The sequence below is a fragment of the Equus quagga genome, chromosome 8 (assembly GCF_021613505.1).
Source record: "Equus quagga isolate Etosha38 chromosome 8, UCLA_HA_Equagga_1.0, whole genome shotgun sequence".
NCBI classification, from domain to species: Eukaryota; Metazoa; Chordata; class Mammalia; order Perissodactyla; family Equidae; genus Equus; species Equus quagga.
The window spans coordinates 51,671,760-51,692,778 of record NC_060274.1 but is presented as its reverse complement, the minus strand read 5'-3'; the positions used below and the strand labels follow the sequence as shown (position 1 = coordinate 51,692,778).

Sequence of the window (21,019 nt, the reverse complement as noted above, 5' to 3'; positions counted from 1 at the left end):
AAATGTAAAAATAATAATAATAAAAAACAATATTATGGGAGAAAAGATAACAAATACAGAGGACAGAATGCAGAGATGTGTTTCCAACGATCAAATCAAAATATGTGGATTAGAGTTAATAATCAAAGGTTGAGTGGAGGAAAGCATTCAGCTCTGCAAAGAAATCTGTATATACTTGTAGATTTGAAAGACCTACAGTGTTTCTTTCAGGCAAAAAAAAAAAATTTTTTTTGAGGAAGATTAGCCCCGAGCTAACATCTGCTGCCAATCCTCCTCTTTTTGCTGAGGAACACTGGCCCTGAGCTGAAGTCCGTGCCCATCTTGCTCTACTTTATATGTGGGATGCCTGCCACAGCATGGCTTACCAAGTGGTGCCATGTCAGCCCCCGGGATCTGAACTGGCGAACCCCAGGCCACCAAGGCAGAATGTGCGAACTTAACCACTCCGCCACGGGGTCAGCCCCTCAGGCAAATATTTTTAAAAGGCAAGAACATTTATACCAAAAGCTCGCTCAAGGATATCCAAGAGGAGATTTTTACTAGGCAGCTGAATATTTAGTTTGGCCTAGAGTAGTTTGATGTTTAGCTTTTGAGTGGACTTTGAAAACAGGTGGCTGAAATTTCTTCAGCAAGTGTGAAGCTGCATATGTAGCAAGGCCAGATTCAACTACAGATATATTTTGGTGTCCTGACACAAAGTGAGTTTGAATGCCTTTTGATGTGGTGCGTTCTCCAGTTTTCTTTACTTCTACTACTCCTTGTTGGCTCACTCTCAGCCCACTTCATACATCTATACAACATAATAAAATAAAATAAAAGTGCCTTAAGATAGTACAGGATAGAATCCTCAGCACACCAACGTTTGACTGTGAGCAGCTGGAAATGAAGAAGGAGTAGCTTTCATAATAGAAGTAACTCATCCGAAGGAGGCCGTAGTTTAGGATTAAGTTTGGAATCTCCTGATTCCTATTATTCTTCCATGTTTATTATGCTGGTCTATCACCAAGTTAAGATTTGAATATAAAGAATGATATATTCAAGTGTAATCTATTGATTTTGTTCATTACAATGGTGATATATGGCCTCACCTAAAGGTAAAACGAGCATCCAAAAGTGGTCAATTATTCCTTAGGGTGTAAACTTTCTATTGGCCGCGTCTGAATTAGTCAGTTTGTGGGCAGCTATCAAGTTGTAACCTTTTCAAGGGCTTTGATATATGAAAGTTCCTCAGGGGCATTTGATAATATCTGTGCTACTCAGATCAGTGCTATTTATATTCACTTTGTGCGTATGGAAATAAATAGTGACAGCCAGATTTACCACAGCAGTGGCTGAAATAGGGATAGAATTAATGTCACTTAGGATTGTGTAATATGATTAAAAAATTATAACTATAGTCGTCTAAAAACAGATTTCTCATTGAAACTTAAAAATGCATGTATAATTGGGCTAAATTATTTGGCGAGCCACAGTTCTCATGGAAGGATATGAAGAATAGAGCCTTATTAGAAATTTAAGACGATCATTCCTGTGTCCAGTGTGCTTGTTAACGTTAACATTCTCTCCTCTAATTACCTGATCATTATATCTTACACCTTTTCCAATCAAATGATAAGTATTCTTTAAAACACAATTCACAGGGCTGGCCTGTGGCTGAGTGGTCAGTTTCACGCGCTCCACTTCCACTGTCTGGGTTCGCAGGTTCAGATCCAAGGCGTAGACCTAGTCCACTCACCAGCCATGCCTTGGAGGCATCCCACATACGAAAAGTAGAGGAAGATTGGCAGATGTTAGCTCAGGGTAAATCTTCCTCACCAAAAAAAAAAAAAAAAAAATTCAGATACTGCCTCCTCTTGAAGCCTTTCTTGGTTTTCCTAGATAGCAAATAGTATTTTCTTCCTCTAGGTGGTCTAAACAACTTGTTACACACTTCTGGCTTTAATATTATAATACGTTACACAATAATATTTGTATACAGGGATAATTTTCTCTATTAAATTTTTAGCAATTTGAGGTAAGGATCTTATTCGGTTTCCTGCTTTAATAGTTTAGAGTAATTGTTGAGATAATGCTTGTAAGGGTAGATGTCTGTTTCAGCACGCATAGTACTTACATAGCTTTTGTGAAGATACGTTCATTTTTTAGAAGTGATGCTCTATTTGGAAACTAAACAGGAAGCCCTTTGCAAGCATGGTGGAAATGAAAATATTTTGTTTCAAAGTTGGGTGGAACAAAGTTACAAGAGGAATGGCAGAGCTGGCTGTGACTATGGATATATTTGAATTAATTCTTAATATGAATGTTTTCCGTTTGTTCATGTGACAGGGCAGGCTATAGAAAATGGGAGTGGCAGTGGACGTTTTTTCCTTATCTTCTCTCATCTTCCCCTTCCTCTCATTGGCCCCAGGGACAGTCATGAGAACTGAGAGTAAAGTCAAACAGACAGTATAATTTCCCCTATTTCCAAAACTGATGCACGTTTGGGATAACTAGCAGAGTTAGAATATTTGTTTGCAATTACTACAAGTGATATAAGGATCAGGATTTTTCATTTCAAGTCTGGACCAATCTGATAAGCTAAGTTATTATGAATCTCTGTGAAACATGAAATCAGGCTTGTTATAATTACTCCATCAAACTAAAGTTCTGTCTGATTCTACATACCATTAGAATAAATAATAGTTATTGAACTTCATTTCTGAAGAGGTTATGCCATTAAAATGAGCATAATGTTTCAATGTCAGATTTTTTTTAACTTTTTATCGAAAAAATATTCTAAATATACAGAAGAGAGAATAGTATAGTGACTCTCCATAATTGCTTCATCTATTATTTGCTTAAATATTTTAAGATAAATTAGAGATAGGACATTTCACTCCAAAACACTTCTATACACAACTCTGGGGGGGGGGTTTTGCCCTAAATAGTAAGGCATATATGAATAATCACTGTATGTGTTGTTATACATAGGAGGTAGCAGAGTGTGATAGTTAAGAGATTGTACTCTGGAGTGCCATTGCCTGGATTTGAATCCCAGCTCTGCCATTTTCTGGGTGGGTGATATGGCAAAGTCATAATCTCTCTGTGTTTCACTCTTTTGTTCTGTAAAATAAAGGTAATAGTAATACCTACCTCATACAGTTACTGTGAAAATTAAGTTAGTTAACACATAAATCACTTAGAACATTTCCTGTCTCATATTTGGCAATCCAGAAATGTTAATAAGTATAATTTTTAAAACAAACCAGCGAACCCTGGGCTGCCAAGAAGTGGAGCATGTGAACTTTACCGCTGCGCCACTGAGCTGGCCCAAAAATAATTATTAATACTATTACAAATTTGATTGATTTGAAGTGATTTTAGCTCCAAATGGAGCATGTTTGTATGTGTTAACAATAATAAAAGGGTAGTATATTGAGTTATTTTTCATTTTATTGTTATGTATATAATCCTTGCATGTGTGTAGAAAACTTAACATATTGCACAGCAAAATAAAAATCAGAGTACAATCTTCAAAAAATGTTTAGAAAAAAATGTGAACACAAGGCAGAAATTTGTCTTGATATCATTGTAGGTTTTATATATCCAGGTTTGAAAGGAAAATTAAATGACGATATAAAAAAAGCTGTAATGCAAGAATTATTGATGCAATTCCGCATTCAAGAGCTTAGTTTTGAAATGTATTTAAGTTCTCAGTTTAGGTTTTTAGAGACATCTGTCCCGATAAGTCCTTAAATTCCATGAAGATTCGTGAAGCAGATTCCCCAAGAAGGCTTGAGTTGTGCCAGCAAACTGCACAATATTCTTATCTCCCAAAGCAAGCAAAAAGAAAGCAGATCAGTAAAAGCCCTTATTAACCTAGTTCCAAGATCTATGTTTCTGACTAAAATCCAAGTGAAATAAGTTCAACCCAGAATTCCCATGTCAATAAATTGAATTGATTTATTTGCTACATTTCATTTTATTGATCGTGTTAAAAATTTCATCTGTCTGGGACATTTGGCTAGTCTGCTGAATTCTGTTGCATATTTATGTTGCTATTTATTTTCTTAGCAGAGTCTCGTCTACACTAAAAATAATTCGAACATACAGTCCTATCTAAATGTCTTTTTAAAAGCTCAATCTTTTATGATCTTATTTTATTTTATAGAAATAAATAAATCTGGTTCTAGAATGAGCTAATAGGGATATGTATCAAACAGCAATGAAATCTATTCTAATTAATAAAGTAAGAGTCAAAGTCTAGGTTTCTTTTCTCACTTTTTTAAAACTATGTTATAGTGTGCAGCCTTTATTTCAGGCTGTGCTAATGACTGATGTTGAATCCTCAAATAGGTGATGGCATAGAGATAGAATATTAATTGCTTCTGTATAATAACTGGTTCAGTCAGGGTTCCTTGTTTGTATTTTGGATGCTATATGTTTAAATAGATTATAATAATACTTAACATATATATACTTATTCTGTACTAGGCAGTAATTCATATGCAGTGTATCATTTTAAGTTCACATTAATCCTCTGTGGAGCATACTATTATCTTAATGAGTTTTGGATAAGACAGTATAGTGAGCTTAAGTGACTTGTCTGGTGTCCGCACACGTGGTATTTGAGAGTGCAGGGGCTTGAATGCAGTGCAGTTGGTGTGATCCACAGTAGTAGCAGTGTGTCACTGAGCTGTGCTGCCCTGGCCTATGCCATGGGCACATGTTGGGGACAGAAGAGAGCCCTGGATGGAGCTGTTAGAAATCAAGAGTTAAGGTGAAAATTTTGGGGGATGATTTTGATTTAAAATTTTAATTTATTATACCTATCCATTATTCTGTCCATATTTAATTTTGATGTATTTGGCTTGTATTTTATCCAACCAGCTTCATCACTGGCAGTTGTTAGTTTGCAGTGATTTGCAGTAGGTAAACTAAAATCTCTATGATTAAAAAGGTTGTTAGACTTCGAATCATAAATCTCCACTGTTCTGTCCAATATTCCTAGTGATATTTGCCATGGATACCTTAAAATTAATGCATGCATCCCTGTGTGAAATATAGCCACATTAGTATTCATTGGGAAAAAACCATAAAACTCATAAAAAGGTAGATTAGATCAGATTCCATTTTTTTCTGGGAATCTGCCTTATGTTTTGGGGAATTTCTTTTGAAATTTTTTGAGTCTATCTTGATTTTTTTTAATGCTTTGGGCACATTAAGTTTGGAAAATTTGGCAGCATTATATGGATATTGTAAGCTTATCCTATGTACAACATGGGTAAACAAAGATGGGGCTGGATTGTTTGAATGATGTCTTCAGCCTTTGTTTGCTTGCACGTGCATATCAGTTACAAATATGCACTGCCCAATATAAGGATATTTACTTATAAATTCTGTATATATGCTATTGAACTAATATGTTGAGAAACCTCAAAAGAGACTTCTAAATCTTTAAGATAAGCGAAATTTTACAAAGTATTGATTTAGATGACATATGACATTAAAAATCACCAGAAGAAAAACTGTAAAGGTCTTTTGAATGCTTAGTTATTTTGAATGCTTAATTATTGAATGCTTAGCCTTTGTTAATTATGATGACTTCATATTACCATTGGCAATGTCTCAACATGCCATTTGAACACAGGGCATTATTATCACTAGTAAATATAAATCGTATTTATAATAGTCTTTTTGATAATTTTACCTTTTTTCACCAACTTGCCTAATTGAATTAATTGAATCACTGTTTTTTTCTTGTGATGAGCATGAGGAAGAGCTCATGCTGGGAACAGAAGCACCATCTCTGTCATTTCCTTTTTTTCAATGCCACTTCCATTGCTAGAATTTCATCTCTAATCATTATTAATTTGCATAAATCTTTTAAAGTTACTAGACTATATGAAATAGATTAAACCAGAGAAGAAAATATGTAAACTTACATTTAAAGTGTAGAATAGTACATTGAAAGTGACTTACAAGTGAGAAGGCAGCTCTCAACCTGTCAATGTGTGATGTTTCCACTTTCTCCTTGTGGTACCTGGAGTGTAACAGGTGACTTGAAACCAGCTCACACACAGTTGGTAAGGCGTGGGGAGGTGGGGAGGGCAGCTAATGTTGAACCACATAGTAAATAGTAGTAAACTTTGATTTTTTTCCCTACTTCATGTGCTAGAAATAGGTATAAGTTCTAATGTTTTCTTCCAGCCCTCTAATGAATTCTTTTGGAGACCACTGAAACACGTGTATTTATTTTTATTTAAGTTCTTATGAAAAAGATGGCCTTAATTATCACTTGAGGGAAGTAAGTTGAAAGACTAAAACCTATGAAATTCAGGAGAAAAGCCTAACTAATGTTTTACTTCATGTTCACCTGCAAATTGTCTCTGTTTGATTGATGTCAATAGCTCTACACTACAAAGGTATTGCCCTAAATTAAGACAGAAATTCTCAGAGACAAGGGGTTTGGATACCAAAAAACTCCTTTGATAAATGCTTCTTTATACCACCATTCCACCATTTGCATGTTCTTGCAGTTACTTAGCATTAAAAAAAAGTCTTGTAAAAAATTTGCCTTTAGTTTAAATTCATAGATTTCAGAATTAGAATCTTCAGAGCTAGAAGGAAACTTCCAGATCTTGTTTCCCTCTCTTTCTTTAAAAAAAAAACCTGAGGCGACACAGCAAAGATTCATAGAGTTGGAATGAGAATGAGAACTGAGATTCCTGACTGAGGCGCTATCTGTCCATTTACCGAATTTCTTCCAATGTTTGTTCTTGCTTCATACTGTAATAGAAAAAGCATAAATTTGGGGACCAGCGAACGTGGATTCACGTTTACTTATTCATTCAACAAATATTATAAAAATGGCAACCAAATACGGTTCTGAGTGATATGCTAGGTGCTGCGATACAACTGAACAATGTCAACGCAGTCTCTCGCCCTCATGGAGATTATATTTTAGTGTAGTAAGACAGCAAACATGGGACAAATACAAAGTTAGATATCTACAATTAGTTTATTGCTCTGAAGGTAATAAATGGGGTAATATTTTCAAGATTCTATGGGGGATAATTTAGGTGGGGGAATCTCCAAGAGAGGATTTTTCAACTGAGACTTGAAGAACAATTAATGCTAGGAAAGGAGACCAGGAAAAAGCATACCAGGCAAAGGGAATGACATGCCACAAGGACATCTAAGCCAAGAAGAGCATGATGTGTGCAAGGAGCAGAAAACAGGCCAGTGTGGTAGGAACACAATGAGCAAGGATAAGCAGAGTGAGAGATCTGGATGAGTAATCAGGAAAGAAATAGTCACTCGGAGTCTTGCAGTCCATAGAGAGGTTTTTATTTCATTGTAAATAAAGTGAGATGTTGGAGTCCTGGAGTCCGGGCTCTTTGACTATACCTTAGTTTTATGGCATTAGCCTGTCTCCGCTTCAGATATCAAGGGAAAATAATCGGTCTTTCTACTTTGCAAAAATATTTTTTTAACTTCTTTTGCCCTGACAATATTTCGAAAAGTTTATTTGCCTATCTTAATATTCATGATATGAAAATTTGTTTTTAATTTTTTAGAAATAAAATGGCCTCATTTAAATATTTTCCCTTTATGATTGAATGTATAATACTATACGGTTTCCATGGGAGAGGACTATATTGAACTTTCAGGCTATCTGAGGTCACATAGTGCTTTTCAAATGCAAGACACTATTTCACAATCTCTTAGTACAGAGAAATAGCCTATTTACCTCTTCCCGAAATTTAGGTTACATATTTGTGTATAAAATAGATATGTATATTTTTTATAGTATTATGTCCCTTTCTAATACTGGTGATTTGAAAATTTCACACTACATGTGGAATTTAAATCAGCTGCCAACTCTTCTGGTCCTCACACTTACTTATATTGTGATTCTGATGGCTCTCATCCTTACTGTGTGCTAGGTCCTGGAACAGGTGATTCACATACATTCATCCATCATGCAAATTCATAGTCTATCAGTTTTGAGAATGTTCTCAGATTCTGTGTTCCAACTTTTTTGAATGTTATCACCATAATCTTCATCAGCAACCTGAATACATTTTATTTGAAGAATGTCTGTTTTTGCTTTTAAAATTTAATTTAATAAACATATTTTTGCAGTGATCAGTGCCTTTTTGACTTCATGTAGTTCATTTTTATGTGATTCATATTCATACTTGCCTTGACTCACTCTGTAATATTTAGAAAATGTGTATATGTATATTTTGCTTTAATATCCCCTACAGTATTTTTTAACTTGCTATCTTTCTTTGTGTTATTAGAAGTTTCAGCTGCTTAATGTTCCCCTTTTCCCCCCAAAGTCTGCTTATTTCAGACTGTTTCTTCCTTTCCTTTTGCACGTCATAATTACTAATAGAAGAATATGTGGAGGCTTACAGTAGATCTCATCTTTAAGAACTAGAATTTTTTCTTCGATTTTCTTTCGACCACTAATGTTATAAATTTACCTTTTGTGTTAACATTAAAACATTCTTTTCGTAATATATTAAATAAATTGTCTCTGAAGTATTAATGCTATTGTTTTCCCACAGGTAATCTAAGGCATTATAAGGTTTTAATTACCTGAAGAACTAAAGAAATCTTCTGAATTCATAAAAAAATTCTAAAATATCTTGTCTAAAAAATTTTTCCAATGTTGTAATTTCACTAGGGAAAAAAAAAATACACACGTGTGTGTTTGTGTGTGTATATAGGTGTTAAAACATCTCAGGATACCAATGTGTTATCTGGTCATATAAATTTTCAGAGCCATATGGAAAGTTGCTCATTACCCCTTCTTTGTAGACCTGCTGCCTTTATGTTGTTGCCACATTCAGCCAGCTTATTGTTAAGAAATTTTCTGATTGTTGACTTAAATCTCTTCTATTGTTTATCACTTGCATCACTGCAGTGTGCTGCCAAAATAGTCAAATGTTATGATTTTTTTCAGGGTTGTTTTTTTTTTGAGGAGATTCCCTTGGGTATACAGAAAACAGTCTCTAAAATGGAGTTGATAAGATAGACCTGAATGTAATCAAAACATTTTTAGTTAGGGGAGAGTTAAAACAACTAGATTTGAACTGGAAAAAAAAAAAAAAGTTTAACATAATTAGCCAAAAAAATTGTTATAGAGATGCATTTTGAAAAATGAGTGAGATTCTTAGTTTCTTGCCAGGGGAGGACAACAAGGTAATTCAATATCCAAGGCATAGTTCAAATAGATGGAAAATTAATCTTCATCTTTCAACTCCTGCGGGATTTTCTGGAATTTTTATTAATTGGATCTTAGCTCCCACCTTGGGAAACTAATTGGTTAAAGTTAGGATTTAATTGAGCTTAGAGTTACAATAGATCTCTTCTTTCCTAGTATGCTTTCTTTTTTAAAACCAAAAATTGATATACCTGGAAAACATGCAAAAATCAAGGGAACACGAAATAAAATAATCCTTTGTTGCTATCTTTTTGTGGTCATGTGTACCATTTGTTGTCAAACCAAAAGTTATCCTCAACTGCATGATATAAATTTGGTAACATAAACAGTGAAATTTATTTCAAGGGGATAATTTTAATTTGGCTGTATTTAAAGGCACTTATCCTGTTCTGTAAATGTACATTTTAATAAGTGCTGGATAAGGGAAAGCTCTGGTCTTCTCAGGATGATCCTGAGGGACTCCAAGATTGAGGCAATTGGAGAAGTTAGGTTATTGTGTGAATAATATCATGAAGACAAAATGTGAATGCTAATACCTGAATGGAAATTGTGTATCTGATGTCATCATGGTACTATATTTTAAAATACTCTTGTAGATCTATTTTTTGAAGAATAGGTATTTCGCAAATGAAGAAGTGAATGTGAGAATACTTATGTTAACATAAGTTGTAATATCCTGCTTATTGTCTATCTATCTTTTCCTATATAGCCTGAAAAAAATGACAGTGAGCCAGGCAGCCAGAGGATAAAACCTGTTTTTATTGATGATACTAATTTTGGACGACAAATATCCTATCAGCATGCAGCAGTCCATATTCCCACTGACATCTATGAAGGCTGTAAGTAAAAGAATGTGAACAGTTGCTGGAATACCATCCTCTCATCTATCTTATGTATCTCACATGTGAAAAACAAAAAAGAAGCAAATGTGATACTGTTTTATTTACATTTCATTCAGGAATCTGTGGTAAACTCTGATTTGTGTAAAAAAGAAACCTGATTTTCATAAGCAGTTTATGCTCATATTGCTTCATTATGTGAATATTTGTAAGAGTGTCTGTGTCCATTGGAGGTGTCTGTGTACTCTATTGTTTAGTAAATAATTCTGCCTTCCCAATTGACATCAATAGCTTGAAAAGTAATAGATATAGTCTTTAATAATCAAAACTTTGTAGCATAAGTGGACACACAGAAAAATTCTTACACAAACGCACAAACTGATGTATATTTTAGACTCTCCAGTTCTTACTACATCTTATCATGTTTTCCAGTCTCTCTCTCTCTCTCTCTTTCTCTCTCTCTCTGCCTTACCCTTGGATACAGGTAAAAGATACCTCCCTCCCCATATATTGTGGGCTGACGATAAAAAGAAATGTTGCAGGAAAGAAGCAGATAATAGACCTAAAGAAATAGAAAACCACCAAATGGAAGATTTGATTGGGAATCTTTCAGTGTGAGGAAGGGAGGGGAATAAGTGATTTAGGAAGATACAGGGGAGGAAACTTGTGACAATGATGTTCTCAGAGACATCCTATGTATTAATAAGAGCAGAGCCTGAGAATTCTAACTAGGAATTCTCCCAAGGGCAGCCTAATCATCCTTGAGGACCAGTTCTGACCCAGAAGGCAGGGTCTTTGTTCAATCATAGCTCTGGTCTTCGGTGTTATCCATTTTCTAACCCACTCTCCCAACCCCTCTTTCCCTGCTTTCTCACATAAGTAAATGGTGAGGGGAAAGAACCACTGGAGATTTTCAAAAGTATGTTTCTTATATTACCTTTAATTAGAAAGGCTGTACCGTGTACTGGGTATCCAGAGTGTATCCAGAGCTGTCTGGGTTCTGGAGCCAGATGGCCTGGGTTTAAATCTAAATTTTAACAGTGTTATTTTCTTGGGCAAATCCTTTGACTTTCTGGGCAAGAATTTCCTCATCTGTAAAATGGGGATAAGATTACCAACCTGAAAGGTCATTTGAGGATAAAACTAGTTAATATAAGTTTGTGTAATAGTGCCAGTCTCATAGTAAAATGCTATATAAATGTTTGCTGTTACTATTAATTACAATTAAAGTTTACTTAGACACAAAGGATTAAGTACAGGGACTAATATTATAAATTGGCTTTTGTTTTTTGGATTCACTGTGAGATTATTTGTTGTTTAAAAGGGCATTTTGGCGTACATGTATGATTCTTTTCATAACATAAATTTCATCTTCTATCAAATTATTCATTCCTTTTGTTTCTTTTTTTAATGTTTCAAAAAGTACATGTTGTTTTCTTCCTATCAGTTCTTTTAAGATAGTACACTCATAATTTTTCTCTATGTATAATAGAAACAAAATTGTGTGTATAGATAGTCTCTGATGTTACATGAGAATTAAACATAATCTGATTTCTTTACAATCCACCTCACCCTATTAATTCCAAATTCTTATAGGAACTACCTGGGATTTAGATTCATACTTTTTTTCACTCTGACCATTGTGTTCTTTTTGTTAAGAATTATTTTTCATATTTATAATTACATTTTTTAACTGTTATTACAACAACTATTTAGACAATACTGACCTGTATGGTTGTGTTTCTCGTTTTCTTAAAAAAATTTTGTTTCAAATTTTCTATCACCTATTATTTTTTGCGTATGTCAACAAGATAATAATCTTATTACTCTAAAATTATATGTTTCTATTGAATTCGCATTAGAAGAACAAACTGGCTGGATATAGAAGTTTTGAGTCAAATCATTTTCTGTCAATGCTCTGTGGATATCATGCATTCTTTTCCAACCTGTGTTACTATGTGAAACAAGCTTGAGGTTAACACGAGTGTTTTTGATTTGTTAGAAAGCTTTCATGACTGTGCTTCTGTTTTGTTGCCTCTTATTTGAGGGATTTTTTTCCTTATTTCTGAAATTTAGTAGTTTATAAATGTCAGCAAGATCCTCAAAGTCAGTGATTTTTTTTAACAGCTTTAGTTTATGGAACACTTTATTTAAAATATATACTGACATAGAAAAATTGTATGTAAAAAGAAATTAAAATAAAACCCACTATGACCGAAACAAATGTGTTGTGACCAGAACCCTGCCTACTTGCGACCTTGTGTTAATAGAAAGCCTTCCATTTGTCCAATATTGGTAGTCAAGATAGATTCTCAGAACAGGTTCATAGATTATTGTTTGATTGTCAAGCCCAAAGAAAGGAAAAATAACAAGGTTAAGTGTATTGTGATTTTAATCTGCTTTCTTGTGGATCTAGAAGCTGGGGGAAGTGAGATGGTTCCTTCTGAGAGCTTTGCCTCTGCACTGATTCCCTCTCCCTGCCCTGCTCCATGAGTGATATGGTAGCAGGAGCCAGTGCGCCACAGCTTCATTCTTTCCGGGACATGGGCACCCTTGCCTAGTATAACCTGGGAAAGAAGATGGCTTGCGCTTACTTCCTGCTCTATATCGCATTTGAGACTCATTGTAGTACACAGACTTAGCTGCCAGCTCCCTCTCACGCTTGCTTACTCTCTCCCCATTACCCTCTCTTCAGGTATACAAAATATTTAATGAGGCTTTTCCTACTCCTTTGCACTCAATACTCATGTAGAGCAGTCAATCTTTTTTCTACCGTATAGGGATATTTCCTTGAAGTTCGAGTAATCTCATAGTGATTATCCAGAAATCCTCAAATTTTCCATTAAATTCTGCATGAATGATATCAGTACCTCTCACATTTTAAAAACAGATTTCTTTCTTCTTCTAAAACCCATATACCACAGTGGCAAAAATTTTAATATTGCATACATATTTAACATAGAAAATGATTGTCTCCAAAAGTAGCACCTCCTGAAAGTAATCATGAGTATCAGTTTGGGGCATAGTCCTATAGAATAGTTTTTAAAATGCAGACACTAACTAATGAAATAATCCAAATGGGATTTTTTCATACTGCTTCTTCAACTTGCTTTTCCTCCACACTTACAGTAGAGAAGACATTTTTGCTAACCTGTTAAAAGGCTGAAAATAGAGAGGAGGAAGATTTCTCTTCAGGAGCAGACTACCCAGAGAATATAAAAACAAAGTAACTTTGCTTAATTTTTCAATGGTATGATGTTTAAGAAATAAAGACAAGTAAAAAATACATTTCATATTTTTTCCATAGATAATTAGAACCTAAAATAATTAGAACTTAATTTACAAGTCTAGTACATTACCTTGTGGGTAAATTTGGCAAATACCAAAGATAAGTAGACTCTACAATTTCATTGACCTGACTAATAATAACAACCATTTATTGAGTTTACTAGTTGCTTGACTCCATGCTAAATGTTCTTAATATAGTATCTCACTTATTTACTATAACTTTGTCAAAATAATTTTGAAGAAGGGAAAACTGAACCAGAGTCTTTAATAAAAGACCACATTATTGGTAAGAAATGGAGTCAGATTTCAAATCAATTCTAATTCCAAACTTTATAATCTTAATCACTACAATAGATAAAATTCCTGATATTTTACTTTTGAGTTAATTGTGACTCGGTTATATTATTTGGGAGCCAGGATTGTCCACAGGAGTTAGTAAGATAATTACTTAGCATGAGAATCTTCATTTTCTAATTTTTTTAACTCTTTATTTTTTCTTAGTTGAAATCACATTGATAATTAAAGCCTGCATCTATTTCATGCTAAAACAGACATGAAATATGACACCAAGTAAATCCAAGCATACATTTTTTAAAGAATATTAATTGTCACAGTAATATACACATCTCCTTTTTGAATATCTTACACTAGTTTTGACTTTGTCTAAGTGCTGTTTTTTTTTCCAACTTAGAATGCAATTATTTGTAAATTTCTACAGAGGATGATTTTAATAGCCTCAGAGAATTAAAAAACAAATTACTTTGATTACTTTGAAAATCAATAAGATAAAATATTTAAATAGATGTTTGCAGAAGTCCTAAGACAAACTTTAGTTTAAGGCATACTTTTTTTAAAAAAGGAAAAGAAGCTTAGTCTTTGGATTACTTATTTAGTCTATTTATTTTAATATTGGCTTCTCCTTCTTTTCTGAATCTCATCACTAAGACTCCGACCCTTGCCTGGCCTGTACTCTTTTAAAATTCATATCCAGTGTTATGGGCTATGGGAGTAAATGGCTGGAGTAAAATCAGAAATGTCAACAAGATCTTGAAAATTTAATAATTACTGGTATTCTTCATGCAGTTCATTGGAACATATCAGATTTACAGGATTGTTTTAGGTTTCTGAATTTAATAAATGCAAAATTGCACTTTAATTGAAAGCTTAACTGAAGGAAACAGCCTCTCCTTTCACGTAAAGATAATTGTGTAGCTACATTCTTAGAAGAAGTCTCATGTTCTAACTTCCAAAGGTGATTACTTTTTAAAGTCCATGGAATTGAAATGTGATTACTTTTGCTCAGTGATATATTTGAAGTTTTAGAATGGTATATTTAATTATCTAAAAGTTTTCATTTTTGAAAATTTCACTAGTTGGCACTTTTATTTTAGAAGGCACCCAAAACATACTTAATTTCCTATCTAATTTATCTGTTTGAGTATAAAAAACAAGCATAAAATGGGGCCAGCATGGTGGTGCAGCAGTTAATCACACGCTCTGCTTCTGGCCCTGGGGTTCCCTGGTTTGGAACCCAGGTGCGGACATAGCACCACTTGTCAAGCCACGCTATGGCAGACGTCCCACATATAAAGTAGAGGAAGATAGGCATGGATGTTAGCTCAGGGCCAGTCTTCCTCAGCAAAAAGAGGACAATTGGCAGCACATGTTAGCTCAGGGCTAATCTTCCTCAAGGAAAAAAAAACAAGCATACAGCTTAGCAAAAGAAGGACTGTATATTCTGACTTAATTTGGTTTTAATCATAGAAGTTTGTTAATTTTTTTCATCACTTTAGATTTGAGTGTAGAGAGTGTCTTCATAGAATAATCTATATTCATTTATCAACAAATTTATGTTGATAGTTATTTATAGAATTATTATAGTTTCAAAAGAATAAACATTAATAAGGTAAAATAATAAGGAACCTCAACTTGCATAACACTTTCAGGTACTAGATACTTTTGTGTTTACACTTATCTTGTAATGTAAGCAAGTCAACTATTATTTCCATTTTAGAAATTAAAAAATAAGCATACTTTTATCACAAAGATACATTCATTTTGATAAAAGAAGACAGGAAAATTTTCATGGGTTGTATTATTATCTTCGGAAGTCTCATGCTTTAGTAAAAGTACATGCTTTTTATAAATTGAACTACTTATAATCGCTAATACTGCATTGTAATTTATCTGGATGATCATTTGTTTTGTCTTAAAAAATATAGCTACTGGATTTCAAATGATGTCAGTTACAAATTACAAAGGAAAAAGCTGCCCTGCCTCTACTAACAAAGCAGCAGAGGCTTTATCATCTATAGCCTTGTGGATAATTGCAAAGACTTTGATCTTTACTTTGATGTAAATGTCTTAATCATTTCAGGCTACTGTAACAAAATACCGGGTGGCTTAAACAACAGGCATTTATTTCTTACAACTCTGGAGGCTAGGAAGTCTAAGATCAAGGTGCTGGCAGATTCAGTTACTAGTGAGGTCTCTCTTCCTCTTTTGCAGGTGGCTGCCGTCTTTGTGTATGCTCACATGACCTCTTTGTGCACATTACAGAGGGAGAGAATTCTGATCTCTCTTCCTCTTTTTATACAGACACCAATTCCATTATGGAGGCAGGAACTAATCCTACTATAGAGACTCCACCCTAATGACCTCATCTATCCCTAATTACCTCCCAAAAGCCCCGACCTCCTAATACCATGACTTTGGGGGTTAGGGCTTCAACATACGGATTTTGGGAAGACACAAACATTCAGTCCATAACAGAGACGGAAAGCTATAAGATGTTTTTTGGAGGAGGAATTACATAATCCGCCTTAGCTTCATTAAAAAAAAGTGGATACTGGATACTTTGTTGAGAATAGACATAAAAGGCAAGAATAGAGGAGGGATGATGGGGCCTTGGACCAAGGTTGTAGCCCAAGGAAGTATTCCGATCAAAAATGTGTAAAGCTTGTATATTTTTGAGGTCTATTCTCTTCCTTCTAATTTTATATTTATTATCAAAAATTTTCTATATTGAAAACATTCTAGTCAATTAACCTAGTTACTCAAAATAGTGTGGCATACAAATTTAATTCTCATAAATAAACCTCATGAAAGCACTTTTAATTGAGAAGGAGCTAATGTGCTAAGATAAAATTATTGAGATCTTTAGATAGTAGTGAATTAAATGAAAGTAAAGTTTGGTAGAATATCAAAAGACTCTCTCTCTATGCCTTTCTCTATAACTTTTAAATTTTCTTTTCTAGTTAAATAAATTCCATTCAAGTTAGTTTCTTTCCCGATCATTCAGTGGTACAAGTTAGGAACAGATGATAGAAATCTTAGTGGAAAATAGAGAAAAAATATACAGAGAAACTTCTTAATGTCTCCTATTTACATAAATTGTTATACATTGATACGGATTGCTGAGCTCCTTTTTTGGGCTTACCTGGCTCCCAAAAGTCTATTTCCTATAATAGACCTCAGAGTATCAGCAGATTTTAAATTATACAAACTATTGATGTTTCTGTATGTGCGTGATAGTGTTTTGGCTGTTGTTTTCTGTACCAAAAAAATGACATTCAACTAATGCTATGCTCTGTTTCTTTGAAGTGAAACTATTGATTGGGTTGTTCCACTTACCAGAATCTTGGCTGAAATAGTGTATGTTTTTCTTCCAAACGTCTTAGGATTTTTAAAATTGCTTTCAACTTAAATATAATATTCAAATACTTATGTCTATCATTATAAAGGAAACACATGATGATTTTATGAAATACAAAATAGTATAAAGGAAAAAATGTAAAATTATGGTAATATGCATACCATATATGTATATATGTATTCACTAAATATTCTAGTAGTAAATATATAGTAAACTAAAGGAATATACTAATACTGACATATTACCAGAGTGAGTTAGTGTTTATAAGTTTATACTAGACCTTTTAACTTACCAGAAGGTTTATTGTATATTTAATAATATTTTTTTGAAAATCACATTTTAATATTACAGTCACGCATCACTTAACGACAGGGTTACCTTCTGAGAAATGCATCATTAGGCAATTTCGTCATGTGCAAACATCATAGAAAGTACTTACACAAACTTAGATGGAATAGCTTATAAGACACCTAGGCTGTATAGTACTAATCTTTTGGGACCACCATCGTATGTGTGGTCCATCATTGACCAACATGTCATTGTGTGGTACATGACTGTATGTGTTCCATAACTAGTTGAAATTTGGATTGTTATCATTTTATCATCATGAATAAATAAATTTCTGCATCTCCCATTATTAGGATAAAATACAGGAACTGGTATTAGAAGGTCAAAGCTGTTGATAAATTTCTTTGATCTTGCAGGTTAGTACCAGTTTAGATTTATACTAGCAATGGATTAGTGCCTTTCTAAGTCCAACTTTGTGAACACTGAAATTATCTTTTAAGTTGTGTTTTGTCAATTGTATAAAGTACTGATAATAAGTTGGAATAGTTTACCGCTAATTTTTTTCTAGCTTTAACATCATGTGTTTCTTTTTATGCATTGGGTTCCGTAGCTGTCTAAAATAAAATACTAGGGCACTATGAGAGGTAGCAGCAGTTTGTCTGAGGGGACGATAACAAACTCCTTTAGAAATTACCCTGATTTTCCCACACACTAGATCTCTCGCAAAATATATTGTAAAGTTTTCATCTTTACCTTAGCCTGAATTTAATTATTATATTTAATTGAATTTGGATAAATATGAAGAATTTAAAAATTCAAAATAACAAAATGTGGTAAAGCATACTTTAGCAATAAAATCGCAAATTTTTTAAAAAATACACAAACATTTGGCAAGGCCATTAGAAAATGAGAGAGAGAAAAATATTAAAAGTGAGAGTATAACTCCGGATAAAATGGAGATTAAAATCAGAAAAGAACACTATGTCGAAGAAAATAATCCATAACCAATCTATAAATGAAAATTTGGGTGAGTTTATTCTGAGCTTAAATCTTAGGATTATAACCCGGGAGAGTCTTTCCACAAAGGAACAGAGCACTCCGAAGAAGTGGGGGTACACAGGGTGGTTATATACCCTCAAAGAGGGTGCTTCAAATACGATTGAAATGTCCCTCCCACAATAGTCACAAGACCGCCCCGTCAGCACAGCACTTGATGGACACAGCAGATAGTAGGTCTGCTATCTTGGTGGGCGTAGCAGGAGGCAAGTCCATTGTCTCAAGCTGGGGGGTCACAGGTAAGCGCAGCAATCAGCCTCCAGCCTAAAGAAAGATGCTTAATCCTTAAGGAGATGCCAACATTGGGAGGGGGAGGGAAGTTGCACCTTTATCTCAAGGGCCTTTTGCTCTTGCCATAGGGAATATCTAAAGTGGATATACAATGCATGTTCAACGGCCTAGGTCAGGCCCTTTTGAAAGGACAAGGTCAGGCCGAATTAGGTTTATACCAAATGGCTTCCTCATATTCTCCAATATATCCTATTGCTTGCCATTTTTATTTGTCAACTATATACCATTTTATAATAAAGTATTATGATGTATAAGAAAAACAGATTGGTTCGTTATAAAATATAAATAATCAAAATTGATTCTGTACACCCGAAATTGCACAATGTTATAAACCATTATGATCTCAATAAAATCACTGGGGAAAAAAGAAAGAAGCTTCATTAAAAATTAATGAAAATTAAAATTAAAAAATTGATTCAATGATAGGTCAATAATCAAAGAATAAATTGGAAACATATTCCAACTTCTGACCAAAGAAAATACCTCATGCTGAGTGATTTCTGTAAAGTTTTCAAGAGAATAAATACTTTCATGTTTTAAAAATTTTACTAGAACACATAAAAATGGGAAAAGTTTATCAACTCATATCACTTCTTACAGAAAAAAGATCAATATAATGCAAAAAACATAGGACAAAAAAGATAGATAACTGTAAGCCAATCTCACCTATAAATAATGATGAAAAATTCCAAAGAATACATTTACAAAGTAAAGCAATGATGAAAAAATAATGCATGACGACAAAATAAATAACTTACTAATTGAATATTTTAGATGTGTTATAATGTTGTAATATTCTATATCAACCGATGCAGATTAAGCATTCAATAAAATCTTACACCCATTTTTTATTAAAATCTTATCAAAATACCACTACCAACAACAAAGACTGCTTTGATAATTGAGGAGAAGTGGGAAATCCCCACCACTTCTTATAAGTGTTTAGGAAGGGTCCTCTTAAGAAGAACAGTTGATTCTGTAACAAACTGATCACCCCTTGTTAAAAAAAAAAAGCATAAATAATTAGCATTACTCCTCATTAGGAGTAGAGCAATGAAATAGTAGGAACATCATAAAAAGACATTGAGGAGAAACCTGATATATAAAATATAAATTTTTAGGCTAGGATAATTTCATCATATTTAATAAGTATGGCAGAAAGAGAAGCAATTCGCCTTCTGAAGTAAAGTTTGCATTTTCTTTCATTGCCTTTCTCCGATGATGTTTCTCTAATACATTCATTTCATAGATAGGTATATAGTGTTCATTTTCTGATAGGAAAATGTTGACCATAGGAAAACCCAAATGCCAAAGATACGGTCGTCTTCCACTAGTCCTGTAATTCATTTAGGAAAATAGAATAACAGAGCAAGTAGTAATAACAATTTCATGGATTTTGTAAACTTTTATGGACTGAATTGTGCCCCCTAAATTCCTGTGTTGAAGCCCTAACCCCCAATGTGACTATATTTGGAGTAGGGCCTGTTTGGAGGTAAGACCAGTAAGAAAGCTCTCAACAGCAAACCGAATCAGCAGGCACCTTGATACTGCACTTCCCAGTGTCCAGAACTCTGAGAAAATAAGTAGTCTCTGGTGTTTTGTTATGACACCCTTAGCTGAATAAGACATAAATTTATTTCCAGAGAAAGATTATTATAGACTTAAACTGAGGTTTAAAAGAATAAATATAAAACAATGAAAAAGTTAAGCTGGATATTTCACACTTCATACTGAAAGAAATGGTTTACGAATATTTAGCAGCTAAATTTGGATTTGCAAGACAGTTTTTTGCATTTTAATTCAGAATCTTGATTTCTGCATTTCCCCTTGAAATGAATGGGCTCTGGAAATCAAGTAATGCTCCCCAAGCTCAATAGATGAATAGACTTGAATTGGAAAGACAATTAGTATGCAATTCTAGGCTTTTATATAGCAACACTAATTAGATTGGTGGTTTTCATGGAGAGTTCCCTGTTATTTAGTGCGTACCTAGGCTCTGCAGATGTAGAGACTAAAATTTGTAGTTACTGAAGTGTAGTTTTGATTTTTTTACTTTTAAGAGAGGGCAGAAGAATATTGTAACAACGTGATTGATTGGGCAGTCATTCTATGTTCCATCACCAGTCTGTGCAGATAATTTTGTCCTGTGCACATTACAAAATGATTATATTTTAGAATACTCTCCTACTGGTTGAATTTGTGAAGCATCCTACTACCTTATTTGAAATTTAAGGGTTATTTTAACCCATAATAATATTTAGAATTATAAAAACCTCTAGATCTCATTGAAAATAAAGTTGTAAATTAGCTCTTGAGAAGGAGACTATTGCAAGGTCCACTCAGATTCTTTTATGTAGACATCTATTATGGTGGTTGCATGGTCTT

General features: G+C 33.8%; 1 protein-coding gene across 5 annotated transcripts in view; it reads left to right on the top strand.

Moving 5' to 3' along the window:
• The window catches only part of CACNA2D1 (calcium voltage-gated channel auxiliary subunit alpha2delta 1), a 516,254-nt gene that overhangs the window by 322,702 nt on the left and 172,533 nt on the right, over window positions 1-21,019 (top strand). For all 5 annotated transcript variants that reach the window (XM_046669483.1, XM_046669485.1, XM_046669484.1 and 2 more), the window contains exon 6: window positions 9,927-10,056. In XM_046669483.1, coding sequence (XP_046525439.1) covers window positions 9,927-10,056 — 130 coding nt within the window. The remainder of the gene's footprint in view (window positions 1-9,926; window positions 10,057-21,019) is intronic.